At 38.5% G+C, this 25867-nt stretch overlaps 1 protein-coding gene across 4 annotated transcripts in view; it reads right to left on the reverse strand.

Moving 5' to 3' along the window:
- The window catches only part of RNF24 (ring finger protein 24), a 101542-nt gene that overhangs the window by 33156 nt on the left and 42519 nt on the right, over window positions 1-25867 (reverse strand). The window contains exons 2-4 of one of the 4 annotated variants that reach the window (XM_055266291.2): window positions 19340-19491; window positions 17628-17696; window positions 7168-7317 (exon numbers count right to left, since the gene is read on the reverse strand). In XM_055266291.2, the coding sequence (XP_055122266.1) occupies window positions 7168-7317; window positions 17628-17683 (206 nt within the window). In that variant the 5' untranslated portion in view covers window positions 17684-17696; window positions 19340-19491. The remainder of the gene's footprint in view (window positions 1-7167; window positions 7318-17627; window positions 17697-19339; window positions 19492-25867) is intronic. The other 3 variants (XM_055266292.2, XM_063633532.1, XM_063633531.1) reach the window with 3 other exon arrangements.

A 25867-nucleotide genomic window follows, 5' to 3' on the forward strand; every position in this document is an offset into this window, starting at 1 on the left:
GAATTCAAAACTACAGCTTTCTCATAAGTTTATTAATTATGTAGTTCAAATAATCTATATCCTTATGGGGTTTTTGCTTGTTTTACATTTTATTTCTTTACGTGAAAAAATACCATTTTCACATGAAGAAACTATTTTCACGTAAAGAAATAAAATGGACCAGGCATGGTGGCTTATGCCTGTAATCCCAGCACTTTGGGAGTCTGAGGTGGGAGGATCACTCAAGCCCAGGAGTTCAAAACCAGGCTAAGGAACATAGTGGGACTCTGTCTCTACAAAAAATTGAAAAATTAGCTGGGCATCAGCTGGGCTCAGTGGTTCATGCTTGTAAACCCAGTACTTTGGGAGGCTGAGGCGGGTGGATCATTTGAGGTCAGGAGTTCCAGATCAGCCTGGCCAACATGGTGAAACCCTGTCTCTAGTAAAAATACAAAAATTAGCCAGGCATGGTGGTACACGCCTGTAATCCCAGCTACTCGGGAGGCTGAGGCAGGAGAATTGCTTGAACCCGGGAGGCGGAGGTTGCAGTGAGCTGAGATCGTGCCACTGTACTCCAGCCTGGGTGACAGAGCAAGACTTTGTCTCAAAAAAAGAAAAAGAAAAAATTAGCCAGTCATGATGGTGTGTGCCTATAGTCTCAGCTACTTGAGAGGCTGAGGTAGGACTGCTTAAGCCTGGAAGGTTGAGGCTGCAGTAAGCTATGATCATGCCATTGCTCTCCAGCCTGGGTGACAGGGTGAGACCCTGTCTCAAAATAAATAAATAAATAAATAAAAATAAATAAATAAATAATAAAAATAAAAAATAAATAAAATGAATTCCATTAGAAGTCATTAAAATGAGGCTTTATTTGCTAATGCATTTTGCTTATTTGAATATTTTAATTAGATCTACATGTTTTCCCAAAACTGAACTTGTTACTTCCAGCTACAGCATGGATCAATTTGTGCTCACCTTTTTCTTCCATCTGTGGCTCAAAATTCATCCCTTCTAGAAAGTTCTCCCTTAAATTAACTTCATTCTATGAAGTTAATTTGATTCCTCCATTACTCTAACTCCCATTAATTATCTAATATTTTACATTGCACTATTTTATTTTGCACTGCTAAATAGATATCTAAAAAGTATTTAAGAAGGCATGATTAACAATGCTGAATAGTGCTAGAGAAATGATAAAACCATGTAGCTTATGGCCACTGCAAATCTGTGGTCTCCAGTTTCAGCCTGATTCTCCACATTGCTCTCTAATCCTTCTATCTATTCATGCTCAGTATCCTAAGCTTTCATGCAGTGGTGCTTTCAAACCCTTGCCACTCTCTTTAAGTGTTAACCTATCACTTCCTCCCCTATAATTTTCAACTGTCAATTTTTTACTACACAAATAAAAGGGGCTGTGATGTACGCAAGCTTTCTCACTCCCAGCTCCACATGGCTACGAGTGTTTTGTTTTCTACAGCTACCCTCATCTCTGTCTTAGGAAAAGGTATTCTCCTGCTTAGGAATAATATTGCTATCTCTCTTATGTGTGTCTCTTTTCACCTCTATGATTTATTCTTTCTCATAAATCTTCCACAATTGGCTCATTCTCCTTAATATATGTATAAACATACCAAAATCTCTCTTACAAAAAAACCCAGCGCTAAAATACTTCCTTGATTCTACAGCAACTCCTCCCCTCAACCTAATCTTTTCTCAGCCAAGGTTCTTCAAAGACAGTTATATTCCTTGTATCCACCTTCACCTACTAGCCAGGTTTTGCCCCATTATACCCTCTACCATCCCTTACCCTATGCTACTGAAGTTTTTCTACCAAAGATTAAGGATGCAAACCTTATTGTCAAATGTAATGTGAACTTTTCAGTTCTTATCCTCTTTGTGAGCAGCTGACATAATTGACTCAATCCATTGAAACACTACTTGTAGGGCATCTTTCTCACAATATTTTGTGCCCCTGTGTTTGTTTGTTTTTTTTTTGAGATAGTCTGCTCTGTTGCCCAGGCTGCAATGCAGTGGCACAATCTCAGCTCAATGCAACCTCCACCTTCTGCGTTCAAGCGATTCTCCTGTCTCAGCCTCCTGAGTAGCTGGGATTACAGGCATGTGCCACCACGCCTGGCTAATTTTTATATTTTTAATAGAGACGGGGTTTCACCACGTTGGCCAGGCTGGTCTCAAACTCCTGACCTCAGGTGATCCATCCAGCTTGGTCTCCCAAAGTGCTGGGGTTATAGGCGTAAGCCACCATGCCTAGCCTCGATTTTCCTCTTATCTCCTGCTATCCCTTCTCAGTCTCTTTTAAGGGCTCTTCTTAAATATCAATGTTTCCTTAGGATTCTGCCCTGGGCCCATTTTATTTTACTATACACATTCTCTCTAGGCAACACTCCTGGCTTCAGCTTCTACCTATTAATTACAGATCAGACTTCTCACAAGCTTTAGAGCTATACATCCAATTAAGTATTAAACACCTTGACAGTTACACAGGAAACTCAGACCCCCATCTCTGAAATGGAATCTATCATCTTTTCATTTAAAATGTTTCTATCTCTCAGAAGGGATTGCTATCTACCCAGCTGCCTAAGCCAGAAGTCCAAGAAAGATTCTAAACCCCTTCTGTCCTTAATGTCCAGTCATTAATTTCTGTTTATATTCACCTCCCAAGTATTTCTTACAACCACATCTTTTCTAGATCTACTATCATTATCTTGGTTCAAGATCTCATAATAACTGTAGCCCCCAAATTTCCCTGTATTCTTCAAAATTTATTTTTGATTATTATTAAAACATAATACACAATAATTGTACTATTTATGGGGTACATGTAATATTTTGATACAAGCATACAATGTATAATGATCAAATCAGGGTAACTGGGGTATGCATCACCCCTCTATTTTTTGTTTTTAATTTTATCCAAGTTACATATGTTGTCATATGTGGCTCTACAGGGTTAATAACAAAAAATCAGCAGTCCTCTGCCCTCTTCCAAAGAGATAACCCATTTTTCCCCCTTTAGCTCACTATTTTGATCCTGACTTCCATGTTTCTAAATAACTTGCCTCTGTTGGTACTTCTTGATTTTTTAGTCTTAGGCATATCTAATGACTTCCTACTAGGGAACTGTTCATTCATTCACCCAACGAATACTTATCGAGTGCTTAATATTGTGCCAGGCACGATTCTGAGTGTTTGAGATATAACAAACAGAACAAATAACCATCAGGGAAAAAACATGAACAAACATAAATTAGAATATTATATAATTCATTATAAAACAGGATCTTTCTTAGCAGGTAAGATGTCCTTCTTTTGTGCTCCAGTAGTGCCCTGTTCACAGCCCTATCATAGTCAGCACATTCTATACCACAATCCTGTGTAAGATTGTGGTTGGTAGTGACTGTCTTATTTAGACATAAGTTAGATTCTTCCTATGGTTCTGATGAGTCCAGTGGTGGTGACTGGAGGGAGCTCTCTGCAGAACAGAAGAACCTCCTGGGAAGGTGCTGGAGAGCTTAGGTTATCATAAAAAATGAGCTAGGGTAATTCTGGAGGAGCTAACTCCACAGATCTCTAGATTAACTGCAAAGACTTGTTAAATCCCAATTTACCATTTGAAGTGTTAAAGGTAACAAATTAGGATCATCATAAAGGAAAGCTCCTTACCTCATGATTAAATTTTAAAAATTGGCCAGGCGTGGTGGCTCATGCCTGTAATCCAGCACTTTGGGAGGCTGAGGCGGGTGGATCACAAGGTCAAGAGAACTAGAACATCCTGGCTAACATGGTGAAACCCCATCTCTACTAAAAATACAAAGTTTAGCTGGGCATGGTGGCGTGTGCCTGTAGTCCCAGCTACTCGAGAGACTGAGGCAAGAGAATGGTGTGAACCTGGGAAGTGGAGCTTGCAGTGAGCCGAGATCGCGCCACTGCACTCCAGCCTGGTGACAGAGCAAGACTCTATCTCAAAAACAAAACAAAACAAAACAAAAAACGATTGTACCAATGACTAGTAAATGAAGTTTAGAAATGTTTGAACATTTCTGATTAAACATGATAATTCAATTTTAGTGTAACAGATCCTAATTTCTTTGCTTTGTTAGCTTATTTTTTAATTTTTTAATTTTTATTTTTTTGAGACAGGGTAGAGTGTGGCGCGATCTTGGCTCACTGCAACCTCTGCCTCCAGGGTTCAAGTGATTCTCATGCCTCAGCCTCCCAATTAGCTGGGACTACAGGCATGCGCCACCACACCCAACTAATTTTTGTATTTTTAGTAGAGATGGGGTTTCACTTGTTGGCCAGGCTGGTCTTGAACTCCTGACCTCAAGTGATCCGCCTGCCTTGGCCTCCCAAAGTGCTGAGATTACAGATATGAGCCACTGCACCCGGCCTGTTAGGCTGATTATAAAAAAGGATAAGGCTGGGTGTGGTGGCTCATGCCTATAATTTCAGCATTTTGGGAGGCAGAGCTGGGAGGAATGCTTGAGCCCAAGAGTTCGAGACCAGTCTGGAAAACATAGTGAGACTTCATTTCTACAAAAAATACAAAAATTAGCTGGGTGTGGTGGTGCATGTCTAGAGTCCCAGCTACTCAGGAGGCTGAGATGGGAGGATCACTTGTGCTAGGAGGTTGAGGCTTCAGTGAGCCTCATGTCACTACACTCCAGCCTGGGCGACAGAGTGAGACACTATCTTGAAAAAAAAAAAGATACAAAAGGATAAAATTAAGTACATATCATTATTTTTTCATTATCACTTTACTTATTTGCTTGATTATTAAAAGGAATACAATGAGGTAAAAGGGTGTTTCATAACTTACTTTTCAAAAAATTTACCCAGAATCACAAATTGGTACATTAGTGGGTTTTTGTTTAAAGTTAAAGGCTTACTTAATTCTTTGACATAGTAATGAAAACTATATTATGAGCTATATATTTTAGAATTAAATATTTTACAATATGATAACCCTCCCTTAATAACATTTTCTTTTTTTTACATTTTGTTATATTTTTATATTTTTTGCCTCTTTAAAAAATAATTTGGTTTTGAATATTAAATTTACATATTTCTGAGTTAAATCAACATTCGTAGAGGAATTATCAAAAAAAACTAGTAAGTCTGAAAAAAAACCATATTTTTATATTCTGAGGTCCTATATATGCTATGGCTAATTCTCTAATTTTAAAAAATGCTGAATATTTATATAATGTTTATCAAACTATTATTAATTTATATTTGAGTGCTTTATTATATTGGAATTGCAGTAATATTAACATTTGTATAAACACACAAAACCTTGTCTTTTCTTGCTAGAAAGAGATGTAAAAATCTGAACTAGTTGAACAGTCTTAACAGAACTCATTGTCTAGCCGGATGTGGTGGCTCACCCCTGTAATCCCAGCACTTTGGGAGGTTGAGGCGGGTGGATTGCTTGAACTCAGGAGTTTGAGACTAGCCTGGGAAACATGGCAAAACCCCGTTTCTACCAAAAATACAAAAAAAATTGGCCAGGTGTGGTGGCAGGCGCCTGTAGCCCCAGCTACTTGGGATGCTGAGTGGGGAGGATCACTTGAGCCTAGGAGGAAAGCTTTAGTGAGCAGAGACTGTGCCACTGCACTCCAACCTAGGTAACAGAGAACCCATCTCAAATAATAATAATAATAACAATAAAGAACTCATTGTCCATTGGTAATAATAAATGTGTTTATGATGCAACAAAAAGTGTAACACAAAAATATATTAAATGCTGCAGCAAGTATTTACATGTATGTACCTCATTTTTTTTTCTTTCCACTAAGGAAGGTATTTGTCTACAGATAGACAAACACAAATGCTTTGGTGTTTACAATTAAAAACACCCCAAGTCTAGAACTTAAAAGTTTCAGTACTTTTTTTTGGGACTTCTTCAGTTAACAGTTACTTTACACAGTGCTAAACTTTTTACTCTTAATTACATTTTTGGATGATATTTATATCCCACTGTCCTAGAACACTGTGATCAAACTTTTTTTTTTTTTGAGACGGAGTTTTGTTCTTGTTGTCTAGGCTGGATTGCAATGGCATGATCTTGGCTCACTGCAGTCTCTCCCTCCCAGGTTCAAGGGATTCTCCTGCCAAGTAGCTGGGATTACAGATGCCCACCACCACACCTTGCTAATTTTTGTATTTTTAGTAGAGACTGCGTTTCAACATGTTGGCCAGGCTGGTCTCGAACTCCCGACCTCAGGTAATCCGCCCACCTCAGCCTCCCAGTATTGGGATTTTGGACGTGAGCCACCGCACCTGGCTGATATAATTATTTTAATAATAGTTTAATAGAAATGTTAGAAAAAGGAATTTCTGGAAATAAGCAGGTTTTATAAAGTTTTTTTCTGTAGATTACAATTATATTTGCCTCAAATATTTAATTAATTTGGAGGAAGAAATAAAAGTCATAAGCAGTCAACATATCTGTGAGATATAAGGAGCATCCCCTACGTTTCTTTATTATTTTATTTTTTGAGATGGAGTCTCGCTCTGTTGCCCAGGCTGGAGTGCAATGGCACGATCTTGGCTCACTGCAACCTCCACCACCTGGGTTCCAGTGATTTTCCTGCTTCAGCCTCCCAGGTAGCTGGGATTACAGGCATTAGCCACTACGCCCAGCTAGTTTTTGTATTTTTGGTAGAGACGGAGTTCCACCATGTTGGCCAGGCTGGTCGAGAACTCCCGACCTTAGGTGATCCACTCGCCTGGGCCTCCCAAAGTGCTGGGATTACAGGCATGAGCCACTGCGCCTAGCCTCCTCTACTTGTCTGATACCTAATGACCTTAGCTAACAAGGAAGCCACACCTTCTTGAAAAGCAATTTTGAAATCTCTGTGAGAGTAGATTAAATCTTGGAGAAAGACAATGACATATGTGTATCTGTTTACCAGATAGAAAGGCAGAAAAATAAATAAGGACAATTTTCTCCTACAGAGTAAAACACTTCATCAATAGATAAGATTGAAGATCATATAAAGGTGTTTTACTGATTACTAATGCACAGATTAAAACGGTAAGCCATCTTAATTTTTTAAAAATTTGCCAATTATCATACTTCATTTAAAAAAAAATCTGAGGATAGAAACTTGATTATTGATTATTTAACATATTTTGAAGTAACATAGAATGAAAATTGGTTACCTAATCAAGTAGCAACAGAAGAGTAAACTAAGGATGAAGACAAATATAGCAGTACCAAAAACCACAATATATATGTTGAGAGGCAGATTCTGGAATCCAATATTAGGCATCCTGAAGTTGTAATGTGGGAAATCCGAGCTCATGGGTGAACTGTGGGGGAAGAAAAAAATGGAAAAAAAAATAGGTAAAGACTAAGAACCAAGACAGCATTATCACTGTGCACATATAGAGGCACAATGACCTCATCTGAAACAAATATGGTAGACAAAGTGTTAATATTCTTGCCATTCATTCATTCATTCACCATGCCAAATATTTACTGAGTATTATGTACCTGGCACTATTTCAGAGACTGGAGATCCTATATAAAAAGCTTTGCAAGTTGCATTTATTCACTAAAAGGCTGATTTCACTGAAATAATGCCAGCAATTAATAAACATGAAAATGTTCAACCTCAGAGAAGTGCAAAAAGAAAAAAAGTTTTAAGATTCTTCAAACTCTTTGGCCTTTAACCTAATAACTCAACCCTTGAAGTAGCAATATTTATAATGGTAAAATATTAGAAATAACTGAGATATCTCACAAGGAAATATGATTAATTATATAATCATATGTTATAGTATTAAAGGGTCATGAAAAATTTTCAAGTAACTTTTTTTTTCTTTTGAGACAGGGTTTCACTCTGTCACCCCAGGCTGGAGTGCAATGGTGTGATCTCAGCTCTCTGCAGCCTTAATCTCCTGGGCTCAAGTGATTCTCCCACTTCAGCCTCCCAAATAGCTAGGACTACAGGCACGTGCCACCACACCTAGCTAATTTTTAAAAATTTTTTTGTAGAGATAGGGTCTCAGCATGTTGTCCAGGCTGGTCTTGAACTCGTGGGCTCAAGCAATCATCCCCACTTGGCCTCCCAAAGTGCTGGTATTATAGGCATGAGCCACCGCGCCCAGCCAATTTCTCTCCATTTTATAGACAAGGAAACTGAAGCTTAGACAGTTCTGGTCCCATGGCCATGACTGACCCAGTATGTACACAGCCAGAGCCCCTCCAGCTCCAAACTCAGCAATCTCAGTCCATATGCTCCACTGCCTTGCTCATGTGTTACTTTTATAATCAGAAACAGTAAGTGTTGTTTAAACATTAAAAAAAAGGACTATTTCTGTCAGTTTGTTTGAGAATACTTACTGATCACTACAGTTAAAATTCCACAGATAAAGGTTGCCTCTCCTGTAAGTGATAAGCTGTAATTTGTCATTTTGATTCCTTACAAAATAAAGAGTTCCTGCCAGGCCTGCTTATTAAGACCAAAGACTGATAATGGAATTATAACTATGAATACTACAAATCCAAACCCAAACAAAACTCTACCAAGCAAAGAAAACTTCCACTTTTATTTATGCATGGTAAATTAAAAATGTGTTCACAGATTTTTAGTTTTCTTGTAGGTTCCCAGAAGAGTATATTTATACTGTTGACACCACTGAGATGCTAACTGGCTGTATCTGAAACCTAAATCTTATTATTAGTTTCCAGTCTCTAGTAACACATATCAGGAAGTCAATACCTGCAAAGAACAACTTCATCCCATATAAATTCTTCTCTGACAGCTTCCAAACATAAATAATGGGTAATATTTAATTTTGAACCTTTGGCCATTTTCTGGGTTGGCTCAGTTAGAGCAAGTGCTTTTACTCAAATACATATTTAATTTCCTTTTTCCTACATTCAGATCTTCTTAGGAAGGGAAGGAAGGATGTAGCTAAGGAGTGCTTTACCAAATATACATAGCACATACGCTGTGGAGCTATTAGAAAATTACAGGGCACAAAACTTAGCTCTTAACTTTCATATTGCTGACAGGGCCTCACTTGATGACCCTTGTTATAGCCAAGACTTAGATGGCTGTCCTTTAATCCCTTAGAAATATCCCTCCCCAGACAAGACTGGCTTGGTAAGATATCTCTCACCTTAGAAAATAAGGGATTAGGCCAGGTGCAGTGGCTCACATCTGTAATCCCAGCACTTTGGGAGGCTGAGGTGGGTGGATCACCTGAGGTCAGGAGTTTGAGACCAGCCTGGCCAACATGGCGAAAATGTGTCTCTACTAAAGATGTAAAAATTAACCGGGAGTGGTGGCATGCACTTGTAATCCCAGCTACTCAGGAGGCTAATGCAGGGGAATCGCTCAAACCAGGGAGGTGGTAGGCTGCAGTGAGCCAAGATTGCTCCACTGCACTCCACCCTGGGCGACAGACTGAGACTCCATCTCAAAAAAGAAAAAGAAAAAAGAAAGAAAATAAGAGAATAAACATCTGTACTGGGCAAGCTAAGAGAGAGGAAATAGGCAAGTGACAGAAAGTGGTATGGTAGAAAGACAGAGAGGTTTGCAGTCAGCAAATCTGGATGCTTGCTCCCAGGTTGTCACTAGCTAAATGTCAGAGCTTGGCCCACCTATACTTCAATTTTCTCATCTTTCAAATGGGATAATGACTGTCCTATCTAACAACTTTAAGGAATTCCTGAAAGGATAAAATGAGATATCAGATAATGAAGTGTCTGAAAACTCAAAGAGGACAAAACTATTAAGGCGTGTGTGTGTGTGTGTGTGTGTGTGTGTGTGTGTGTGTGTGTGTGTGTGTGTTTGGGGAAAGGGAATGACATTAAATGAAAGTAGTAAATACCATAAAAGAAGCCTCGACAAAAATCATGTCTCTGGAGAGGATTTCACCAAACCAAGTGCCCTTTCCACAGGGAGCTCTTCCGCACGCACTGACAGCTTTCTGTCAGGTGGCCTGCCAACCTGGCCTCCAGACGCAGGAACTCCAGACGCAGGGACTAGAAACCATGTCTGGCCAAAGGCAGCCATGAAGACAGGCTAGCTAGGAGTGAGGCCAGTGGTGTGGGAATGTTGCCCTGCAGGGTTCTTGAAATTAGTACAATTCTTGTAGCATTCTGAACAAAGACTCAGACACTCACAGCAGTAGAGGTAGTAGCACTGTCATCAGAGGGAAAAGACATCTGCCTTAGTGCTGCTGGGGGCTGGATGTTGAGTCTTTTGTGAGTCCTCACTACCTGGCAGGGCCTTTTAATAAACCCCAATTACCAGAGGGATCCAGGCTGGTAGAAGATATGTTGATGCAGAATACATTTTAGGAATTTTTCTCTGTTTTAGTAAATAAAATGGCTTCACTACAATTGATATGTTGGCCCAACAATTTAAGTAGATGGTAGATTATTCCAAGATGTTAATCCTGATCCAGTGATACATTAGTTTTTACAAAATTTTCATCATAATGTATTTTCACCAGGAGTATTAATCTTTTAAAATAAATTGATAAAAGGCTACATATTCATCATCTTAGTAATATGCATTCTTTGCTATTGAAGTCTTACAAATATAAGTTATTTAGTAATTGCTCCTTGTGGGAGTGAAGAGGAGAAATAGAACATACAGTACACTGTTGTAGCTTACTTGGCATTTCCAACTTCATTCACGTGAAAACCTTTTTTTCCCCTTCTTGAAATTCACTTCTTGAAATCTCTAGCCTCAGCCTAAATTTGAAACCACCCAGTCAGTTTATTAAAATCAAACCAAAACAAAAAAAAAAAGACAGGAAGATTTGAGTATTTTATCAGCAATCTTAGAACCAAGAAGTTCTAAGAGGGACAGATTACTTGAGATTTGGATGCCTACAAGACCTGAGTTTAACACAATACACCACAGCTAAATGGGGCTGCAGTAGCATTCCTCAAAGCATGCTTGGTAGCCACATTCTTCTTAGACCAGTTCCTGTTCCCTGGACAATACCATATCATCTTCCCAGGAGTCAGTATTCTAGTTTTGCTTCAAAAATGCTCAGAAGTGTCGGGTGCAGTGGCTCACACCTGTAATCCCAGCACTTTGGGAGGCTGAGGCGGGCAGATCACGAGGTCAGGAGATCGAGACCATCTTGGCCAATATGGTGAAACCCTGTCTCTATAAAAATACAAGAATTAGCTGAGCGTGGTGATGCACGCCTGTAATCCCAGCTACTCGGGAGGCTGAGGCAGGAGAATCCCTTGAACCATGGAGTTGGAAGTTGCAGTGAGCCAAGATCGCGTCACTGCACTCCAGCCTGGCAACAAAAAAAAAAAAAAAAAAAGAAAGAATAAAAAATGTAACAGGTGGCTGGGTGCGGTGGCTCATGCCTGTAATCCCAGCACTTTGGGAGGCCCAGGCAGGCAGATCACGAGGTCAGGAGTTTGAGACCTGCCTGGCCAATGTAGTGAAACCCCATCTCTACTAAAAATACAAAAATTAGCCGGGCCTGGTGGCGTGCGCCTGTAATCCCAGCTTCTCAGGAAGCTGAGGCAGATTAGCTTCAACCCGGGAGGCAGAGGTTGCAGTGAGCTGAGATCGCACCATTGCACTCCAGCCTGAGACAGAGCAAGACTCCATCTCAAAGAAAAAAAAAATGCTCAGAAAGGGGCCGGGTGCAGTGGTACATGCCTGTAACCCCAGTACTTTGGGAGGCTGAGGTGGGAGGACTGCTCGAGGCCAGGGGTTTGAGACCAGCCTGGGAGATATAGGGAGACCCCACCTGTACAAATAAAAATAAAAATTAAAATTAAAAAATTAGTTGGGCATGGTGGCACGTGCTTGTAGTACTAGTTACTCTGGAGGCTAAGATGGGAGGATCACTTGAGCCCAGGAATTTAAGGTTACAGTGAGCTATGATATCACTGCTACGCTCCAGCCTGGGTGACAAAGCAAGACTACATCTAAAAAAGAAAGCTTCTGACATATTAGAAGGAACTAATTTCTTTGTTCTTTATTGAGTATCTTTATGACCACATGAAAGACCTTCTGCAAAATCTTTTTTTGAGTGGGTGGATGAGAGGAAAGATTAAAAATTTTAAAAACATGTCACTGATCAGTAGAAAGACCTAAGCTTTCTGATGAAATGGATACACTGGGTTCTAGAGAGAATTATTTTAAAAATAAGACCTACATTTAGACAGATCCTAGTAAAATTTCTGAATTCTAGGATAGAAAAACTGTGACAAGTTTCCAAAAAAAACAAAGTTGTTATAATGGAAAGCATATAGATTTGAGATTTATCTTAGGCCATGAGTATTAGAGTGGGCTTATGGAGTCAGAGAGCCAGGGGTTTAACCACGGATTTGTCAGTAATTTGGGGCTTGTTACTTATCTTTTCTATGTCTCAGTTTCCTCATCTGATAAGACAGAATAATACTAGTAACTATTTCATAAAGTTTTAAGGGAATTAAATGACTCAACACACAAAAAGCACTTAGAACAGTACCTGGGCACATACTGTGTACTTGAGAAATGTTAGTTTTCATTATTAACTAAAATGCAACAATAAAAGATAATGGAATCACTGCCTGTATCTCCATTAAAAGACAGTCAGGTAGACTTCTGACTCCAGAAAGATGGCATAGACATACATTTCCCTATTTATCCAGCTAAATATAACTAAAAACCATGGACATTAAGTTGGACAGAAGGTAGCACACTAACTAGGGACCTGGGGACCCAAGGAATCACATGTTAACGAGTTCTCTGGGCTTTGTTTTTGTCTCCTATATCCCAGACTTACAGCTGGCAAAGTTGGCAAACAAGAATGCCAACAGATGAAGACAAAAAAAAAAAAAAAAGCCCTAATGAACCCGTTCCCTCTAGCCAAAGGACCACAAAAGGAGTAGTCTAACAAGACTGAAAGCTTTTAAACAAGAATTGCCCTACTTCAGCTAAACAACCCAGAAAAAACTATGGCCACACCCCTATAGACATGCCAGCAAAGGCTGAAGGCAGAGCCTAGATTTTCACTCTTGCCAGGATGTAACAAGATGCCCCCAGCCATCTTGCTGGGCTAGTGTTAGAAAAGCCCAAGTAGGAAGCTGAAATCTGTTTTTTTTTTTTTTTGAGATGCCGTCTCACTCTGTTGCCAGGCTGGAGTGCAGTAGTGTGATCTTGGCTCACTGCAACCTCCACCTTCCGGGTTCAAGCGATTGTCCTGCCTCAGCCTCCCGAGTAGCTGGGACTACAGGTGCCCACCACCATGCCCAGCTAATTTTTGTATTTTTAGTAGAGACGGAGTTTCACCATGTTGGCCAGCTGGAATTTTTACACAACGTGGTGAAAATGAGGCTCCACCTCAGTGATATCAGTAGGGACAAATGTGGACCCTGACTTCTACCCCTATCCAGCAGTAACAAAGTGACTATACTCCTCCTCAGTGGGGTGATGACACAGGAGGATCTAGTGAAGAATCAGGATTTTACCACCACCAAGTGGCAACAAGCACTCCTACCTGTTCCAGCCAAAGTGGTATCAGTGAAAGCCTAGTTGAGAGCTGGAACTCCCATTCCTGCCCCGTCCCCGGCCCCCATGTCAATAGAGGCTGAATAGGGAACCTGGACTTCTACCTTTACCTGGCATTAATGAAGCAGCATTACAACCCACCGTTTCACTGTCAGAGTGGTGTCAGAGGAAGCCAGTTAACACAGCAGGGTTAAATAAAATCCAGAGTCTCATAACATAATACACAAAATGTCCAGGTTTCAACTAAAAATTACTCATCATACCAAGATTAGGAAGATCACAAATCAAATGAGAAATGATAATTAACAGATGCTAATACCAATGACAAAAATGTTAAAACTATCTGACAAAGATTTTAAAGTAGTCATCATCAAATTGTTTAAGCAAGCATTTATGAACATGCTTGAAACAAGTGAAAACACTGAAACTCTCAGTAAAGAAACAGAAGATATAAAGAGGAACAAAATGGAAATTATAGAACTGAAAAACACAATAATTGAAATAAAAAAACTAAAACTAAGCGATGGGCTCAACAGCAGAATGGAGAAGAAAGGGGAAAGCATAAGTGAACTAGGGCCAGGCACGGTGGCTCACGCCTGTAATCCCAGCATTTTGGGAGGCCAAGGTGGGTGGATCACTTGAAGTCAGGAGTTCGAGACCAGCCTGGCAAACATGGCGAAATGCTGTCTCTACTAAAAATACAAAAATTATCCAGGCATGGTGGTGGGCACCTGTAATCCCAGCTACTCGGCAAGCTGAGGAATCTGTACATAAGTGTACAGATTTAAGAAGCTGAACAAACTCCAAAGAGAATAAACCCAAAGAAATCTACATCGTAGTCAAACTTCTGAAAACTAAAACAACAACAACAACAACAAAATCTTTTTTTTCTTTGCAGAGGTAATTGAGTTAAAACAACACTAAAAAATCTTGAAAGCAACTAAGGAGATACCATTGGGGGAAACAATATGAAAGACACAGATTTCTCATCAGAAACAATGGAGGGCAAAAGGAAGGAACACATTTTTCAAGTGCTGAAAGAAAAGAGCCATCAACCCAAAATCCTACATCCAGCAAAAATATCCTTCAGGAATGAAACAGGAAATCAAGACAGCCTCACATGAAGGAAAACAAAGGGAATTTGTTGCTAGCAGACCTACTCTTGAAGAGTGACTAAAGGAAGCTGTCTTAACAGAAAGGAAATAATAAGAAAAGGAACCTTGGAACATCAAGAAGGAAGAAACAACATGGTAAACAAATATAAGGGTAAATACAATAAACTTCCTTCTCTTGAGTTTTCTAAATTATATTCAATGGTTGAAGAAAAATTATAATTATCCAACCCGGTTCTAAATGTATTCAGAGGAAATATTTAAGATGAGCATATTAAAAATAAGAGAGGATAAAGGGACATAAAAGGAGGTAACATTTCTAGTCTGAACTGGTAAAGTATACTAGTAAACTGCATATATAATACAATGCCTACAGCAATCAGTAAGAAAATTATACAAAGACATACACTCAAAACACTACAAAAAATCAAAAAGGACTTCAAAAAATTACTCAAGTAACAGAAATAAAAAATAGTGAAGACAAATAGAAAACAAAGTTTAAAATGGCAAGCTTAAGTATAAATGATTTAAATATGCCAATTAAAACACAGAGACTGGCAGAATGAATCAAAAAACATCACCCAATAATATGCTGTCTACCTGAAACTCACTTTAAAAATAATGATACATGCATGTTGAAAAGGATGGAAAAAGATATGTAATGCAAGCATTAATCAAAAGAAAGCAGGAGTGGCTATATTAACATCGAAGCAGATTTCGGAGCAAATAAAATTACCAGAGAGAGAAAGAAACATTATGCAATGATAAAATGGTCAACCCACTAAAAATACATAGCAATCCTAAATGTGCATGCACAAAACAACAGAGCTGCAAAACATGTGAAGGAAAAACTGACTGAACTGAAAGGAGATATAAACAAATCTATAATTATACTCAAATACTTCAAAACCTTCTCCCAACAACTGATGAAACAACTAGATAGAAAACCAGCAAGGATAAAGAAAAATTCAACAACACAATTAGACAACAGGATCTACTCAAAATATATAGAGCACTCTACCTAGCAACAGCAAAATATACATTCTTTTCAAATACCCATGGCACCTACACCAGGACAGACTACATCCCTGGTCATAAAACAAATCTCAAACAAACTTTCAAAAATCGAAGTCATATAGAGTGTGTTACTGGACATAGTTGAATCAAACTAGACATTTATAACAGAAAGGTAGCAAGAAAATACCAAACACTTAGAAACTAATCAACACACTACTAAATAATCTATAAGTCAAAAAGAGGTCTTAAAAGAAATTTTAAAAAATACACTGAATTGATTGAAAATGAAAATACAGGCTGGGTGTGGTGGCTAACGCTTATAATCCCAGCACTTTGGGGGGCCGAGGCGGGCAGATCACCTGAGGTCAGGAATTCAAGACCAGACTGGCCAACATGGTGAAACCCCATCTCTACTAAAAATACAAAAAAATTAGCCAGGCGTGGTGGCACGCGCCTGTAGTCCAGTTACTCAGGTGGCTAAGGCATGAGGATCGCTTGAACCCTGGCGGCGGAGATTGCAGTGAGCCGAGATCGCACCACTGCACTCCAACCTGGGCGACAGTGAGACTCCGTCTCAGTTTAAAAAAAAAAAAAAGGGCCGGGCGGGATGGCTCACGCCTGTAATCTCAGCACTTTGGGAGGCGGAGGCAGGTGGATCACCTGAGGTTAGGAGTTTGAGACCAGCCTAGCCAACATGGTAAAACCCCATCTCTACTAAAAACACAAAAATTAGCTGGGTGTGGTGGCAGGTGCCTGTAATCCCAGCTACTTGGGAGGCTGAGGCAGGAGAACTGACTGAACCCGGGAGGTGGAGGTTGCAGTGAGCTGAGATTGTGCCACTGCACTCCAGCCTGGGTGACACACGTGAAACTCCATCTCAAAATAAAAAAAAAAGAAAATGAAAATACAACATGTCAAAATTTCAGAGACATAGGTAAAGTAGTGCTGAGTGGGCAATTCATGGTACTAAACGCACACATAAGAAAATAAAAAATCTCAAATCAATAATCTAAACTCCTACATCAAGAACTCAGAAAAAGGGCAAGTTAATCAGGAAAAAAAAATTAAAGAACAGAAACCAATTAAATTGAGAATAGGAAAACAATAGAGAAAAATCAATGAAACAAAAAGCTGAGTCTTTTCTTTGAAATGATCAGTAACACTGACAAATCTCTAGGAAGAATGACCAAAAAAAAAAAAAGAGAAGACACAAATTACCTATATCAACAATTAAATAGGAGAGATCACTACAGACACTGCAGACATCAAAAGGATAAGAAGGGTATACACACATATACAGACATAAATTTAGTAACATAAATAAAACAGACCAATTCCTCAAAAAACACAAACTACAAAAACTCACCCAATATAAAATAGATGTGAACAGTTTTATAACTATCAAAGAAACTGAATTAGTCATTTAAAAATTCACAAAAAAGAAAGCTCCAGGCCAAGAGGCTTTTACCAGAGAATTCTACCAAAAGTTTAAATAAGAATGAGCAGAAATACTTGACAATCTTTTGCAGAGAATGGGAGGGAACATTTCTCAAGGCATTTTTTGAAGCCAATGCAACCTTGATAGCAAAACCAGATAAAGACAGTGTCTGGCAAATACAGACACAAAAATTCTTAACAAAATATTAGCAAGTAGAATTTGGCAATATGTAAATAGAATTTTACAACATCATGACCAAGTAAGGTTTATTCAAGAGATGCAGGGCTGGTTTAATATTAAAAAAAAAAAATCAATGTAATTTACCCATATTAAATGGCTAAAGAAGAAAAATCACATGATCATATTAACTGATTAAAAAAAAACACATTTCACAAACATCAGCACCCAGAAATTAAAAAACTCCCAGAAACAGAAATGGAAGAGAACTTCTTCAACACGTTAAAAAGCATCTACAAAAAACAAACTGGCAAAAACCAACCAAACAATAACAACAAAAACTGTACAGCTAATATTATTCTTAATTGTGAAAGACTGAATACTTACCCCCCTAAGACCGGGAACAAGGCAGGATATCTGCTCTCACCACTCTTATTCAACATAGTGCTGGAAGTTCTAGCCAGTGCAATAAGGTAGAAAAGGGAATAAAAGGCATACACATCAGAAAGGAAGAAATTAAACTGAGCCTATTTGCCAACATCAACATCTACAACAACAAAATCCCAAAGAATCTTCAAAAAAATTTCTAAAACTAATAAATGAGTTCAGCAAGGTTGCAGGATACCAGATACACATATAAAAATCAACTGTATTTTTATAAATTAGCAATGAACATATGAATACTGAAATTATAAATATAATGACATTTACAATTGTTCAAAAAAAGAAATACAAAGAATTAAATTTAATAAGACATTAGATATGTACAGGACTTAATGCTAAAAATGACCAAATGCTGATTAGAGGAATCAAGTAAGATCTAAATAAATGCAGAGACATACTGTGTTCATGGATTTGAAGACTCAGCATAGGAAAGATATTCTCTCCAAATTGATATATAGGTTTAACATAATTCCTATAAAAATCCCAGCAATTTTTTTTTTTTTGTAGATATAGACAAGTTTAACAAATGTAGACAGAAAGAAAGACAAGGAAATAAAACAGCTAAAGCAATTTTGAAAAAAGAAGACTAAAGGGAGAGGAATCAGTCTATTCAATGTAAGGACTCATCATAGCCTAATCAAGACACTGATTGGTTTTAGCAAAAGGATAGACACATAAGTCAATGGAACAAAATGAAGAACCCAGAAATAGACTCACACAAATAAGCATAAATGATTTTTGAGAAACGTGCAATCCTTTCTCAATGGAGAGAGTATATGATCTTTTCAACAATTAGTGCTGGAACAATGGGACATCCAAAGGCAAAAAAATTGAATCTTGATCTTAACCTCAAACACAAAAAACAACTTGGATCATGAACTTAAACTTAAAATGCAAAACAATGATACAGTTGCAAAAAACCTAAGAGAAGATATTTCGGATCTAGGATTAGGCAAAAAGTTCCAGACTTGACACCAAAAGCAAGGAGCAGAAAAGGAAAAATTGATACACTGGACTTCACTGAAATGAAAAATTTTTTTTGCCTTGAAAGACTCTGTCAAGAGGATGAAGAATGAAGCTAAAGGCTAGGAAAAAAATATTTGCAAACCATACGCCTGACAAACGGCTAATATCTAAACACAAAACTCAATAGTAAAAAACCAACCAATTATGGGTTGAATTGTGTTCTCAAAAAGATATGGTGAAGATATAACTCCCAGTACCTCTGAATGTGACTTTACTTGAAAATAGGTTTGTTGAAGATATAATTAATTAAGATGTAGTTAAGAAGTTAAAGTTATACTAGAGTAATCCAATATGACTGGTGTCTTTATAAGAAGAGGAAAAGAGATACAGAGAGAGAGAGAGATACAGGAGGAGAGAATGCTGAGTGATACAAGAAGCAGAGACTGAAGGATTGCTGGGTGTCATCAGAAGACAGGCATGAACAAATCCTTTCTCAGAGCCCTCAGAAGGAACAACCTTGTTATTTCTTTTTTTTTTGCAAGTGATTCTCCTGCCTCAGCCTCCCTAGTAGCTGGGACTACAGGAGCACACCACCATGCTCTGTTAATTTTTGCATTTTTAGTAGAGATGGGGTTTCACCATGTTTGTCAGGCTGGTCTTGAACTCCTAGACTCAAGTGATCTGCTCACCTTGGCTTCCCAAAATGTTGGGATTACAGGTGTGAGCCACTGTGCCCAGCCACCAACATCTTGATTTCAGACTTCTAAACCCCAGAATTGTGAGACAATAGATTTTCTGTTGTTTTAAGCCACCCAGTTTATGGCACGTTGTTAAGGCAGCCCTAGGAAACAATTCAATTAGAAAAGGGGCAAAAGAGACATTTCACCAAAGGGAATATACAGATGGTAAATAAGTACATAAACGTATGTTCAAAATCATTAGCTATTAGCGAAATAGAAATTAAAGCCACAATGAGAAATTACTAAATTATACCTATCAGAATTGCTAAAATAAAAAATTGTAACAACACCAAATGCTGGCAACAATGCAGAGAATAGAGCACTTTATCTTGTTGGTGGGAATATAATATGGTATAGCCACTCTGGAAAATAGTTCGTCAGTTTCTTGTAAAATTAAACATGCAACTGCCATACAACTCAGCAGTTGCACTCCTGGGCATTTATTCTAGGGAAATGAAAACCTATGTTCACATAAAAACCACAACACAAATGTTCACAGCAGCTTTATCTGTAATGATCTAAAATTAGAAACAACCCAAATATCATTCAATAGGTGAATGATTAAACAAACTTGGGGTATGCACATCGTCAAATGCCACTCAGCAATAAAAAGAAACAAACTATTGATAGATGCAATAATCAGAGTCACTTTCCAGATAATTATGGTGAATGAAAAAAGCCAATCCCAGGTTACATACTGTATAAGTACACTTATCTTGATGTACTGTAAGAAATCCCTGATGTGATGGAAACCTCGTGTATGTTGACTGTATCAAAATTAATATCCTGGTTATGATATTATACTATAGTTTTACAAGATGTAATCATTACAGGAAATTGTGAAAAGAGTACATAGGATCTTTCTGTACTGTTTATTATAGCTGCATGTGAGTCTACAATTAACTCAAAATAAAAATTTTAATTAAAAAATATACAATGGAGCAACATCTATACAGGTCTGATGGAAAAGAACTGTGATATTAGAACTGTATATCCAGCCAAACTATCTTTCATTTGTATAGAACAAAAAGAAAGAAGGAAAAAGACATTTTCAGACATTCAAGTACACTTCTTTCTCTCTATATAGGTACGTAATCATTCCACTAATTAAAATCCCCCATAGTAATCTAGATTAAGGCTTCAGATTATTTCAGCAAAGCATGGAAGATGGAACGTGGAGAAGAAAGTTAAGTTGTGCTAATAGTTTTATTTTGAAAAGCTATAACTACTTAATTTAAAAAGTTGTTACAGGCTGGGCCCGGTGGCTCACGCTTGTAATCCCAGCACTTTGGGAGGCCGAGGCGGGCGGATCACGAGGTCGGGAGATCAAGAACACGGTGAAACCCCGTCTCTACTAAAAATACAAAAAAATTAGCCGGGCTTGGTGGCGGGCGCCTGTAGTCCCAGCTACTCAGGCTGAGGCAGGAGAATGGCGTGAACCCGGGAGGCGGAGCTTGCAGTGAGCCGAGATTGCGCCACTGCACTCCAGCCTGGGTGACAGAGCGAGACTCCGTCTCAAAAAAAATAAATAAATAAAAAATAAAAAATAAAATAAAAATAAAAAAATAAAAAGTTGTTACAGAAGTATAAGTCTAAATGTGTGTTTTAAAATGTAGGGAGCCAGAAACAGTATGTGTAATTTTCATGACTAGCAGAGAGGAAAAAGCAGCAAAGAAACCTGGATAATTTCAGCAAAATATAGGGTAAAAAGGGGAAGAAGGGGAGTCATAAGAAAGCAATTGATAGAAATATGAAATAAAATGGTAGGAACAAAATGAAAAATAAATCATGAGAAAAATAAATGGTTTAAATCCTATTTAAAAAGGCTCTAGGCCAGGCGTGGTGGCTTATGCCTGTAATCCCAGCACTTCGGGAGGCTGTGGCGAGTGGATCACGAGGTCAGGAGATCGAGACCATCCTGGCTAACACGGTGAAACCCCGTCTCTATTAAAAATACAAAAAATTAGCCAGATGTGGTGGCGGGCGCCTGCAGTCCCAGCCACTTGGGAGGCTGAGGCAGGAGAATGGCATGAACCCAGAGGCAGAGCTTGCAGCAAGCAGAGATTGCGCCACTGCACTCCAGCCTGGGCAACAGAGCGAGACACCGTCTAAAAAAAAAAAAAAAAAAAGGCTCTAGCTCCCACGATTTGGCACACACACAAAAAACCCCAGAAAGACTCTAGGATGAGGAGAAGCTGGTTAACGGGTACAAAAATACAGTTAGATACAAAGAATAAGTTCTAGTATTTTACAGTGCAATAGGGAAACTGTAGTTAATACTTTGTTGTATTCCAAACACTATGAAATGAAGAAAACTAATTTTTTTTTTTTTTTGAGATGGAGTCTCACTCTCTTGCCCAGGCTAGAGTGCAGTGGCACGATCTCGGCTCACTGCAACCTCACCATCCTGAGTAGCTGGGATTACAGGTGTGTGCCACCACACCCGGCTAATTTTTGTATTTTTAGTAGAGATGGGGTTTCGCCCTGTTGGTCAGGCCGGTCTTGAAGTCCTGACCTTGTGATCCGCCCACCTTGGCTTCTCAAAGTGCTGGGATTACAGACACGAGCCACCACGCCCAGCCAAGAAAACTAAATTTTAAAAGTTAAAAAAAATTAATGTATATTTCAGAATAGCTAGAAGAATCTGCAATATTCCCAACACAGAGAAAAATATTTAAGCTGATATCTCAATTACCATGATTTAATCATTATACATTGTACACATGCATCAAAATATCACGTGCCCCCAAAATATGTACAGCTATGCTTTAATCAAAAAACTCTAAAATTACATAAGAACAATATTCAGCTATATTACAAGAAAACACTTTAAATGATTCTAAGATATTTTTAAATGGGGGATGCAATAAGAAAATAAAAATATAGCAGGCAAATATTATAAGAAAGCAAGGAGGAGTGCTAATTATTTTTTAAAAAGTAGAAATAAAGGCAAAAAGCTATATGCACAATGATGTTTTATAGTGATAGAAATATTAATCTCCAAATGAGATATAACAAAAAAGAGGATATAAACAATACCATTAACAAATAATATATATATATTGGCTGGGTGCAGTGACTCACGCCTGTAATCCCACCACTTTGAGAGGCCGAGGTGGGTGGATCACCTGAGGTAAGGAGTTCAAGACCAGCCTGGCCAACATGGTGAAACCCTATCTCTACTAAAAATACAAACATTAGCCAGGCGTGGTGGCATGCGCCTGTAATCCCAGCTGAGGCAGGAGAAACGATTAAACTTGGAAGGTGGAGGGTGCAGTGAGCCAAGATTGCGCCACTGCACTCAAGCCTAGGCAAAAGAGTGAGACTCTGTCTAAAAAAAAAAAAAAAAAAAAAAAAAAAAAACCCCAAACAAATAATATACAGTATATATCTACGTATCTATACTGTGTGTGTGTGTGTGTGTGTGTGTGTACAACTTTGTGTCTTAACAAAGAAAACACCTTTTCATATGAATCTGGAACATCTACATTTAGATAAACTATTTATCATGCCATAGGAAGATTCCAAAGAACAGAACTCTTAGAGGCCACAATATGTGACTACGATGTGTAAAATTAACTCAGCAATAAAAAGATAAACAAACGGAAACTACTTATAAATTAAAAAAATAATCTTTAAAATGACTTCAGGCCAGGTGTGGTGGCTGTAATCTCAGCACAGCACTTTGGGAGGCCAAGGTGGGTGGATCACCTGAGGTCAGGAGTTCGAGACCGGCATGGTCAACATGGTGAAACCCCACCTCTACTAAAAATACAAAAATTGGCCGGGAGTGGTGGTGGGTGCCTGTAATCCCAGCTACTCAGGAGGCTGAGGCAGGAGAATCCCTTGAACCCGGGAAGCAGAGGTTGCAGTGAGCAGAGATTGCGCCATTGCACTCCAACCTAGGTGACGAGTGAAACTCCACCTCAAAAAAATAAATAAAATAAAATAAAATAAAATGATTTCTGTTTAGTAAGTAACTAAAACAAATCACAGACCATTTAGAAGTTAATCACATTGTGGGAAAAAAGTCTCATACTGAGAGAAAAATCCATAACCTTCAACATGGGAAAAATATTCTTACAGGCTACTGTGTAGGTGTATAAGTGTAACTGATTGTATTATCAATCTAAACAAGAATAATGAAAATAAATGGACACAAGAATTCAATTCTGGAAAGTAGAAAAAGAACAAATCAAACAAAATAAGCCAGAAGAAGGAATTAATAAAGGTCAAATAAAAATGTATGAATTAAAGCAAAACAATGAAAGGAATTGAAATCAACTAACCAAAACACTAAGAATGAGACAGATAAAAAAAATTCTTATGCAGAGATTTAAAAACATCCATGAGATAATTTGAGTATTAATTTTAAAACCTAGAATAGATTTTATAGGAATATAACCAAAACTGGCTCAAGAAGAAAACTTGAAAATATAGAAATGTCTTTACAAAAAAGGCTTCAGACCCTAATGGCAATGAAGGTAGAACTTGCTAAACTTGCACAGATAAGTAATCTGCTATGTACAGTAGTCCCTGCTTATCGACGGTGGATATGTTCACAGACCCCCATTGGATGCCTGAAAACCTGGATAGTACTCAGTCCTATGTTTTTTTGAACTGATAATCAAGACCCTAATGGGCAGGTAGTGTACACAGAATGCAGACACTGGGCAGGGGATGGATGATTCATGTCCTGGGTGAGATGCAGTGAGCACGACAGCTTGAGATTTCATTACACTACTCAGAATGGTGAACAATCTAAAACTTACAAATTGTTTTGGGAATTTTCCATTTAATATTTTCAGACTACAGTTGACCATGGGTAACTGAAACTGCAGAAAGTGAAACTGAAAATAAAGGGGAACTATTGTAAACTGATCCAGAGTATACAAAAAAATGATGGAAAGCATCCCAACTCATTTAAAGGTGTAAGCATAATCTTGAAACTAAAACCACAACTTTACAGCAGAGTTCATAAACTCAAGGCCTCTGGACTGAATCTGGCCTGAACAAGTATTTTGTTTGGCCTATACAAAGTTTTAAAGATTGAGATAATTTAGATTTGGGAGATTTAACATAAAATTAGCAATTTCCAGCTCTACACAGAAAAAGGTCAGATCTAATAACCCTGGGCTCCATTCTTGCATGGCAAAAACAGCTTGGAGCTGAGTGGCCTCTGCTCCCAGGCTGCCATGTTGTTGCACAATTTGTGTGTGTGTGTTGGGGGGGCAGGGGGGAGGGGGCGGCGCTGAATGCTTATGGGTTGCAGTGTAAGTGTGCCTGGCCCTATGTCAACAGAATCGCCATTTGTCACCATTTCTACCACTCCTTATCACTTTCTAATTCTGGACCAAATGTAGGTTGCCACTTGTGCTTGGGCTGTTATTTTCCTCATTGTAAATATTTCTACCTCTATCAAAAAAAATAAAAGAAAAGAAATTGATGGTTTCATGATTTTGACTTCTACCAAGTGTATTTGGCTGATTCAATTTCCTGCCTGGCTTCTGTTGTCACTGAGTTTGTGCCCCTGCTTTACGATTTCTAACTTTGGTTTCCCCACATCAGATGACAGAAATACCCACTTATATTCTCATTTATTTGCATAGTTTCATGCCTTAAATTTAAATGTTTAATCCATCTTGAATTTATGGCATGGAAAAAAGACCTAAAATGGTTTTTCTAATTTAGTCAACTATTCCAACAGCATTTATAAAATTCTTTCTCCACTGTCTTAAAGTTCTACCTTTTTCAGAGTCATTTTTATTTTTTTTGAGACAGAGTCTCGCTCTGTCTCCAGGCTGGAGTGCAGTGGCGCCATCTCGGTTGACTGCAACCTCCACCTCCCAGGTTCAATCGGTTCTCCTGCCTCAGCCTCCCAAGTAGCCGGGACTACAGGCATGCACCACCATGCCCAGCTAATTTTTTTGTATTTTTACATACATACATTACATATGAATTAGCATACCACTAATTCATATATGCTAGGGCAATATTTTCATCACTACTCTTCCTCTTTAATATTTTCAAGGCTATTCTTACATAATCTTTTTTTCAGCTAAATAAGTCTTTAAAATATTCTATTGTGCCAGGCACACTAACCCACGCCTCTAATCCCAGCACTTGGGGAGGCAGAGGTGGGCAGATCACTTGAGCTCAGGAGTTCAAGATCAGCCTGGACAACAGGTAAAACCCCGTCTCTACGAAAAATATAAAAATTAGCTGGGTATGGTGGTGCATGCCTATGGTTCCAGCTACTTAGCAGGCTGAGGTGGGAGGATCACCTGAGCCCAGGAGCAGTGAGCCCTAATTGCACCACTGCACTCCAGCCTGGGCAACAGGGTGAGACGTCATCTCTCTCTCTCTCTCTCAAGAAATAAATAAATAAATAAATAAATAAATAAATAAATAAATAAATAGATAAATGCTACTGTGAAGTTAATTGAAAGTACATTAAATTTATAGCTTATTTTGGGG

Source organism: Symphalangus syndactylus, chromosome 24 (genome assembly GCF_028878055.3).
Source record: "Symphalangus syndactylus isolate Jambi chromosome 24, NHGRI_mSymSyn1-v2.1_pri, whole genome shotgun sequence".
Classification (NCBI taxonomy): domain Eukaryota; kingdom Metazoa; phylum Chordata; class Mammalia; order Primates; family Hylobatidae; genus Symphalangus; species Symphalangus syndactylus.